The 10316-nt window shown below is 37.7% G+C and overlaps 1 protein-coding gene across 1 annotated transcript in view; it reads left to right on the forward strand.

Annotated features, from left to right (window-relative positions):
• ice1 (KIAA0947-like (H. sapiens)) overlaps positions 1 to 7917 on the forward strand; it is a 54989-nt gene extending 47072 nt beyond the window's left edge. The window contains exon 19 of the mRNA XM_052016430.1: positions 3020 to 7917. Within this exon, the coding sequence (XP_051872390.1) occupies positions 3020 to 3219 (200 nt within the window). The 3' untranslated portion in view covers positions 3220 to 7917. The remainder of the gene's footprint in view (positions 1 to 3019) is intronic.
• The last annotated feature ends 2399 nt before the right edge of the window (positions 7918 to 10316 follow it).

Below are 10316 nucleotides of genomic sequence, written 5' to 3' on the forward strand. Positions count from 1 at the left end.
ACACGGCCAAGCCTCCCTGGATCCCTTAGCCTCTAACCTTCTGAAGAAGCCTACCATGTGGAACCTTGTCAAATGCCTTACTAAAATCCATGTAGACCACATCTACTGCACTACCCTCATCAATCTTCCTGGTCACCACCTCAAAGAACCCTATCAGACTAGTGAGGCAAGATCTTCCCTTCACAAAGCCAAGGGGTATCAGGGGTAAAGGAAAAAGACAAGTTAAAATCTAGTGGAGCTTTTGGCAGTATTAAAAATTGGAAGATAAGCAAGGCCCCCTTCTCAGGGAAGAATGTTGTGAATAAAGGCACTGAATATTGGATTGAATAAGTTCCATAGGGATAAATCTAGAGGAACTGAGGCAGAGAAAACTTGTTCAAGGCTAAAAGAACATGAAACCAGCTCATGAGGAGAGATTAGTGTTAGACATCAGGAGGCAGTGTTGCATGCTGTCCTATAAAAAGGAAAGAAAAACTATTCTTTGGCAGAGGGGAGACAAAAGATCTGGTGCCACAATAGAGCAGGTGGCTTGAAGAAGGGGAAACTATGGAAATAAATAAGTCTTTGTAAAATGTAAGTGGGAAAAAATATGATTCAGTAGGCTTATCTCTCATGTTTCCTGACTGAGATGGAAAGATACCAGCCACAAAAGTTAAATATTCCAGGTGGACCATTTTGAGAAAGCAAAGTATACATCTGAAGCATCATCAATAGAGTCCCCAGGATCAAAGTGAGAACAGAAAATGGCACATGAGATGTAACCCATACAATCTCCTGATGACAACATTGCAGTCGTGGGCTTTAAGCCTATGAAATGTTACTGAAAGTTGCCAAATGTTGCAAGCTGGATGTGGGAAAATGCATAGAGTCTTATTTTAGTTATTTTAATAGCCATTAGATTCTTCCAGTCAGTAGAGGTGAAATTCACTTACTTGAGGCAGTGCGTTAAATGCAAGTAACAGTCCATTGATCTGCTGACTGTTCAATCCACCAGTGCACTGCTGAGCCCTCCATTGAGCTCAGTGCCTCAGTGGAATCTCCCAGCCTTGCACTGACTATCCAGGCAGAGTTGGGACAATACTTAATTAACCACCTCAATTCAAGGTCTTTATCACTATTTTGTTAAATTACAAACAGGTTTATGACCTGGGGGTTAATTGAAAACCTATGCCTTAATTGGCCTAAATTAGTCTTCATTGTGATTACTTGTTCAGTTTGCTGCTCAGTTGGTTTCACACATTATGATGGTGAATGAAAATATTTGTCATCATTACGAGAGATTCTTTGGATAAGTCATCTCTTTCATTGGACTGGAATCCTTAAAAAATCCTTTGAAGACCTAGTCTGTCAGTTTCTATCATGCATCTGTAAACTGCTTTTAAAAAAAATTCTGCAGACATTTTTGTCTCTTCACTTTTCAGTGATTTAATATAAAATAACTGAAAATCAGAAAACCACTTTCTGACCCATTTCTCTCCACCCCCCCACCACCTCTAGGAAACAAGTTTAAAATCTCCCTAAAGAGATAAATATCCAAAATTCAGACTTAAAATGGATTTGATGGCTTTTCAGATTACAGTCTGATTCCAACATGGGATAAAATTGACCAAACATCTTGTGGATGTACTTCTTTGATTTGATATTTTCACTGATTCCCTCATAGTTGAGGTAAACATCTAATCTCCACCAGATGCTTCTGAGCTGTTGTCCAAACTCTCCACTGTTTTAATAGCTTTAATGGCCCTACAAACTTTACAATAGTAACTCAAGCTTTTGAGATACAGGAGAGTGAAATCATATAACAGCTACTCATGGCTGTTTCCTGTGATAGAGGTTGCATGTTGGACCAAGTGTCCAAAGATTAGGAAGTCTTAATTGATGGATGTCTTCATTACTACTTGGATAGTTTTTCAGGTGGTGAGGGTAGGGGGGAGAGGATTGGGGTGTGTTTTAAAAGTTACATCATCACTGCACCTGAGGACTAGTCACTCGGTCATCTGCAGAAGCTGATGAGAACAGAGTTGTGCAGGATTTGCTGATGAAGACTATGGGACACCACCAGGAGTTTGACATGGAGGATAAGTGGATCATGATTGGCAGGTTTGCCACCATCTATGCCACTTATAGACCAGCAATGAGTTGGATCATCCAGCCAGTGTCTCATCTGCAAACAGTTACCCTAAGGATAGTGGCAGCCAAGATTATCTGATTATCGGAGTTGGTCCAAGAACTATGTAATCCTAGGTTCTGCCAGTTCAGTCAAATATAATTTGGTGCCGTCCTCTGTAAACTAACTAGTGCGAATTCAGCAGTGTAATTGAAAGACATTCCAGTGGCAGTGTCTTGTGCATTTTCATGAATCTTACACATGCCATCTCCTTGGACAAAGAAATGCCTCTTCCTTGGTTGATGTTGGGTTCTTGAAATGAATTTGCAGCACGTTTTGCGAGTGTCCCTGATCACTACTTTGATTAGCTTGGAACATCAGTCAAAATTCTGCATGTACGTCTTTGGACACCAAAGTATATGTAAAAAGAAGGTAAAGTATATTGTCATAATTGAAATAAACAAGCGCTGGTTTCTTTCGCAAGTTTTGTGTTAATAGAGAGGTATTAATTCTAAATGTTCCTCTTTATCTCTCTTTATTTCCGTCAGTACATGTTAGACCTGCTAGCTCTTAAGTTCAACTTTATGTCAGGAAAGTGTGGAACACTGGGTGGTTTAGGGAGTATCCTTACCCCTTGATTAAATAAACTTGAGGCTGAAGAGGACAGGAGCCAACTCTTGGTTTGAAGAGGAAATCAGATCCAGTACTAATGGTATATCTTTAGCTTGCATGTCATGTGCTGATTATTTCTTAATAAGTCTCTGTACCCAAATATCACAGCACCATCATAAGAAAGTGATAAAAGTCGCTACTACTGATTGTAAATAGCACAATATGATTATCTTGTGTTTTGAGCTGACTATATGTTGTACAGTGTGTGTGATCATGATTTCTGATCTACAACTTTTTCAGGTGTCCCATGGCCTGTACAGTTATCAGCAGCTTATGCAGTTTACGACCTGGCTCCTAGCAATCCAAAGGGAGCTCTGGAGGCCGTTCAGAAATGGAAAGCATCAGTCACTGAACCAATTCCTCCTGTGGCAAACAACTGCCTAATGGAACTGGAGACTTTGTGTGAAAAGTTAAACTTTGGAAAAAAAAATAACCCATAAAAATCACATCCAACAAGCTGTGAAATGAAAGATAAAAGGCAACAATTCCCACCTTCCCTTCCCCACCATTATTACCTAAAATCTTCTCTTAATGCAGAGGTGTAAAGTAAGTGTTGATACAGTCTGGAACTGCAGTTATGGAATATGCCTGAATATGAACATCCATTTTGGTATAAATTTTCAGAGATAACTAAAAGATTTTTTTGTGTTAAATTTGCTATACCCTAAAATTTTTAAAAAAGACTTTAAAAAATTATTTCAATATTTTTAAAAAGAGATTTGTTTTACTTATGCAAAGTACGAAAATTTAAACTTTTGGAGAGATTTGTGCAAACACTAGATCATTTTTGTTTTTAGTTACTTGTCACTGAAAATCAAGTACTGCTCACTGAAAAGCAGGACTCCAAAGTAAACCCTAATGATTATAATCCTATTCCTGAAATAAATTTGAAAAATAAGAAAAGATACTTTTTGAATGCTGAAGAAGCTGTTTTATATTTCTACCACCATTTTTAATTTGGATGCCCACTTCTTACGCTTAATTGGATTACTCAAGCTGTTTGTATTCCATGTAACAAAATTAATCATCTTATCCATTTTAATAGACTAAAAAAAATATGGTATGTAAAGGGTTAACCTTGTTGCATAGGAGATTCATTAACAGGAAGAGGTAAAAAAAAGTTCAGAGGAGCTGGATTCAGACATATTAGTAGTTTATCAGTCCAGAAGAAGAAAAAAACAACTAACCTAAAAACAGCCCCACCCCCCACCCACCAAAGCCTGAAAACTGGCCAATAGGCAGCCAGAATGCTACCCACTATTATTTAACCCCAACTCTTTTGGTGGCAAATCTCCAAGTTGAAAAGAATGCAAGGCACTATCAATAGTCTAGACATGAAGGGAAAAAACAGCCAAAGCAACTTTTCAAAATGTAAACAGACTTGCTAAGAAAGTTCAACAAAGTCACAAATATAAACAGTTGACATTTAAGAAATAGTCTTATTTTAATTTCAAAGAGAAAAAAGCAATCAGTCACTCAGTTAAATTCTTAATTATTACCTAAACAGATCATTAAAAATATTAAAGTAAAATAATAAAGAGAAAAAATATTAAATTGAAACATGGGTAAGTATCCATGTTTCAGAACCAAGCACGAAAATATTAACAAAGGGCAGGAAAATATCTCTGGGAATAAAAAGCGTTTAAACCTGTAAGTTAATCATTGCTTAGTAGACCAATTAAGTATAAAATCAAAGAAAAGCACATTTCGTGACCATCTGGAGTCAAAAAGTTAACCTTGGAGGAAATCTTCGGCTTCTTTAACGGAACTAAACCATCGGTGTGATTTGTCAGGAAGTAAAATTCTCAGGCGGGCTGGAAACAGTAATGCAGGTTGATAATTCCCTTGATAAAGCTGCAACAATAATTGGTTTGTAAAGCAGTCTCTCTTCCATAACTTCTGGGGTGTATCCTTCAACCAGATGAAACTTCCAATCTTTATATTGGATCATTCCTCGATGACGAGCAATTCAAATCAAATGTTCTTTAGTACTCACATAGTGAAATCTCAATATTACTGGCCAGGGTTTTTGCTCTGCCGGCGGTTTTGGTCTTAGCGCTCAATGGGCACGATCAAGTATAGGGCTTATAGAAAACACTTCAGGGCCAAACACATCCAACAGAAGTTTAGAAAAGAATTCAGTGGGATTACCAGATTCAGCATTCTCAGAGAGGCCGATGATCCTCGCATTATTTCTCTGACTGCGGCTTTCTAAATCAATAATCCTCTGTCTTTTCTGTTCCAGTCTTTGGTCACAGTTAAATTTTTTTCCAATAAGTCCAGCCTGCGATCTCTTTTTGCCAGCTTGATCCAGTTCAGCAATTAATTGCTGTTGTCTAGCGCGCTCCTGTGTGAGTGTGGTCTGTCTGTCTTCAATATCTTTTAACAGCGTTTCCAAAGTGGCAAATCTCTGGTCAAGCTTTTTATCCAGTTTAGAGATAGCTTCCAAATTGGGTTGACGGTCTCTGTTACCCTTGCTATCAGCTCCAGCCTTAGCTCTGGTATTAATTCCGACACTTAAAAGTCAAAATCAATCTTGTAAAAGTATTATAGAAGTCTCATTAAAGGGTGGTGCATGAGGAATTAAAAGGTAAGTGGAGCAGAGCCAAGATACGACCTACTCCATGTAGCGCAACCAAAAGACTGTGATTTGGATGCCCACTGTCTGAAGTTGTTTTAATAATTGTCAATTTTCCCAAAGCTTTTTATTGCAACATAACACCAGTTTAATATGACCCCAATGTGCATTGTGTATAAACATCAGTCAGAGCAGCAAAGATGAACAACGTATAAAATCATGTTGTTCGCTTCCCAATTTTACTCGGGTCTTTTGGGTTACAACAGAATACTCTGCTGCTCTTTCATTTCTACCAATCCCAACCTCACTTTGTTATTGATTATATGCCTTTTTGAAAAAAAAATACAAAAACACCCATCCAATTGGGGTTTTATCACACTGAAGGCTGTCATCATGCTATGTTGGCTCTTTACAAACAGTTATTCAATAATTCCCATTTTCAGGGTCCTTCCCCAATGCTGAAAAGAAACAAATGTGATGGCTGCAATATACAAAGTTAACCGGCTCAGAAGTACAATCTTAACATAATGGTGTAAGATTAGCAAATAGTTAAATGAACAGAAAAATTACATTTGTTGAATAATAACTAATAAATATGGTTTTCTTCATTTTAAACCTTTATTATAATTAATTCCCATTCAGGTAATATTTTCCTCCTCTTTCATTCCAATCAAAGGCTTGGATAAAGAAGACACTGTGGTCAGCAATAACATTTCCCCTGCTAAAAAAGGGAAACATATTTGGGAAGATATTATTTTGCCCTGAAAGTTATCCATGACACTGCAATAAAAAGTGTGCATAATCAGAATGGGCAACTGGGGAACATATTAAACCATAATATATAGGAGCAGAATTAGGCCATTCAGCCCATCGAGTCTACTCCGCCATTCAGTCATTAACCCCATTCTCCTGCCTTCTCCCCGTAACCCTTAACCCCCTTACCAATCAAGTTCAAGGCATATTTAAGAGAAGCTGTTATTTTTGACTGGACTCCTACATTGTGCTCAGAACTGCTATGTGAGCCGGGGCCTAAAGAAAGAAGATGATTGAGGAATCTTTACTATAAAGTGAATTACAGTCTATCAAAGTGTACAGAGGGGAGTATGGTGATGCTATTTTACTTTAGTCATCATTTGATTAAAATCAAAAATTGGAATGGCACATTCTTTAAAGTTTGTCAAAGAAGGTACTAATATTGAATATTTGAACACAGACAATGATGAAGCAAATGTTTTGTAATAGCAAAGAGTTCACTATATCTTAGCCTCATTAAACTAATCACAGCATGTCACTTTTGTAGTCTTAAAACCTTGATGCTGTCGAGCTCTGCCTTGAAGGATTTCAGGATGTGATGGCATATTTCCAGGTTTTCTGTTATTTCAAGCCTGAGTTTACTAATTTCAAAAGTGGGAAAGTGTTGGCATTAATGTTTCTGGCCTGTTGTTAATCAGTATTGAGTAACTTCAGCTCAAAAAGTATGCACACATGGTCAATGCTTGTTATTTAGAGTTATAAATAGGCAAATGTGAGAGTACTGTGAGAAAGATAAAAGAATATTTCATTTTCAGCTACTGCCTTTGAAGGAAAAGAACATTTTCAGGGGGGAAAGGTGGGTGAAGAACAGTGGGGAAGGAAGGAAGGGAAGCAAGTATTGAATTAGCCTTTGTGAGCTGCTCTCAAAACTTAGTACAGCCATGGTTTTCATGCTGTTATTCTTTAACAAAATTCTTTACTACCTTCCATCTATCTCCAGCTGTGTAGTCAGTTAATTAGTAGTTATTTTGTAAATTGATCGACCTCTCCATTTTGGATTTTGTAGAAAATTGCAGGTTGGAAATAGGGAGATGCCCACATTCATCTGCTGCAGGATGTGGTGAGGATATTGTGAGCAGGCCCAATGGGAGAGAGTTAAATAAGTTCTTCTCATACTACACCTTAAATTGTTTGCCAGTACGCCACCATTCCAAGTGCTCTTTCTATTTACACTGCACTTACAAATTCCATGCACTTGGATGTATTGTACAATAATAAAAATCTGGAACTTGGATTGAAAAGAATATTTAACAGGATATATCTGACCACAGAATTCCAAATACAAAGTAACTATTTTTGGGTTTTTCCATTTCAATTCAGACCACAGTCTAAAACTATGAGTTTGTGCATCTGTGCCATGGTGATTCAGTGAGATTTGTTTTTAAGCAGTTGGATGATGTCCAGATTGATACAAAAATAGCAATGTAAATGATGTGTTGGGTATTGCATTGTGTTGAGTTTCCCTAAGTCTCTGGATTGGCAGAACTTTAGATTAATATGTCTTTTGCTTATAGCTATGTATATATGATTATTCATAGTGAAAAACGATGTTTTTTCTGTGAATGCATGTAATTAGATGAAACTTTGTTTCTGAATATTTTTGTTCCATTTAGGAATGTTTTATGTATAAAGTCACAGGTGCAATGTAGGTTTTGGGTTCTGTATAAAGATTACTAAGTAAATATGTATAACACTTGCAAGAATTTTTTTAAACTTTTATACAAACTCTGGAATTTTCATGTGCAACACTTTTTATATTAAAATAAAATATGGAATCACATTTCTTGTTTTGAGTGGTATTTTAATGTATAAGTGCACTACAAGTTGTAATGGAAAAAATGTCATTGAACAAATACTGTTTTAAAATATAAACACAAACTTGATGCCTCATTTCTGAGCACTATCATTTCCCATTTTTACTGAGGTATCCAGATTCAGTCTTGAGCCAGAACAAATTTCTTTTTGTCATTTACTTGCACTTGTACATTAAATGTTACATGTCCAGTGGAAACCCATGAGAGGAGAGTGTCATACGTTCATGTGTAACACCTTATTTAACATTAGCTAGGTTCTGGGTTGCCTGCACAGCATCCTCACCAGAAATGTTTACTGATGTATCTTTGCATCAATGATTCCTTCTCCAAAACATGCTTCACAGGGCAGCACCACAAGATCAAACAAAAATACATAAAACACAAGGTCCACCAATTGACTACTTCAGCTTTCCCAAGTCTCACCCACATCTTAATATTTGTCTTCACTTTCATCAGGCTTTATTATTTAGTGCCTGCAGTACCAGATATTCAGAATTGTAAAAAAAAATTTCCCTGTTTAATTTTTGAGATAATGTAAGCATACTATTGAGTTAGTTAAGAAATGCATTAACCCCCAATTTGCTCTCCTGTGACTGCCAGAGCTGGCTATGAGCTGGATGCTCAGGGACTGAGTGTGATGGCAGAAATGGCACATTGGCCATTTAGGACAGATTCAGCATCATGTGTGCTGGGAGTGGGCAGCAGCAGTGAAGTGGAAGTGTGCTATGGAGCACAACAACAAACATCCTCCTTGTCCAACTGAAAAATCTAACTGAAAATCTTTAGGACAGCGACCCTGGAGATTGGGTTGAAGTAAAATGCCCCATCAGTTTATTTAAGATAGCCGATAGAAATCGACTTGACTAGAAAATGTAACCGATTATATACAAATGTCAAGCTTAATATATTGATTTTCACTAGAATGGTTTGCAACTGCATCTTACGAATCGTGTCTTTTATCATTAATGTTATCTTTAATTCATTCCAGTTTAATTTTCACTAAGTTGACTTAGTATTGTTTGATAATGAATGTAGAAGGTTTTAAAGAAAAACTCAACTAAAACTTTCTATATGCATGTACACGTGTGTAATTCAGAATATATTATTTTATGCTATTACAAGTCCACTTGAGATTTGCAACATCTTAGAATCTTCAGTTCAGAAGTGATGCTTAACTCTTAAGATGACAGCAGCTAATGAACAGTGGATAGAAGATAGAACAGTACAGCACAGGAACAGGCCCTTCAGCCCATGATGTGTGTGCCGATCATGATGCCGAATTAAACTAAACCCATCTGCCTGCATGTGATTCGTATCCCTCCATTCCCTGCATGTCTATGTGCCTGTCTAAAAATGGTCTCTTAAATGCACTACAATATGTTTCCATCACCATTCCTGGTAGCACATTCCAGGCATCTACCACAGTGTTTCTTTAAAAAAAATCTTGCCCCACACATCTCCCCCTCTCACCTAAAATCTATGCCCTCTAGTATTTGACATTTCTACCTTGGGAAAAATACTCTGAATCTCTACCTATATATGAATTCTATCTCATAATTTTATAAATTTCTATCAGGTCTCCCCTTAGCCTCCAACACTACAGAGAAAACAATCCAAGTTTGTGCAACCTCTCCTTGTAACTAATACTCTCTAATCCTGGTGACCTCTTCTGCACCCTCTCCGAAGCCTCTGCATCCTTGCCGTTATGGGGCGACCAAAACTGCATGCAATACTCCAAGTGAGGTCTAATCAAAGTTTTATACAGCTGCAACATGACTTCCTGGCTCTTGTACTCAATGCCCTGACCTATGCAGGCAAGTATGCCATATGCCTTCTCTGCCACCTTATCTACTTGTGTTGCCACTTTCAGGGAGCTATGGACTTGCACCCCAAGATCACTCCGTACATCAAAGCTCCTAAGCGTCCTGCCATTAACCATACTTTCCCCTTGGAGCTCCAAAAGTGCAACACCTCACGCTTGTCTGAATTAAAATCCATTTGCCATTTCTCAGCCTGCATCTAAAACTAATCTATATTCTGCTGTATCTTTTGGCAGCTCTCTACACTGTCCACAGCTCCACCAATCTTTGTGTCGCCTGCAGATGTATTAACCCAACCATCTACATTTTCATCCAAATCATTTATCATAAACAACAGAGGCCCCAGCACCAATCTCTGTGGAACTTCACTGGTCACGGATCTGCAGCCAGAAAAACACCTTTCACCACAACCCTCCATGTTCTATGGGCAAGTCAGTTCTGAATCCAAACTGTACATTTTCCCCTTATATTTGACCTCCCAGCAATAAAATTAAATGAGCTTTCAAAGCAAC

This window comes from Pristis pectinata, chromosome 5, assembly GCF_009764475.1.
Source record: "Pristis pectinata isolate sPriPec2 chromosome 5, sPriPec2.1.pri, whole genome shotgun sequence".
Taxonomy (NCBI): domain Eukaryota; kingdom Metazoa; phylum Chordata; class Chondrichthyes; order Rhinopristiformes; family Pristidae; genus Pristis; species Pristis pectinata.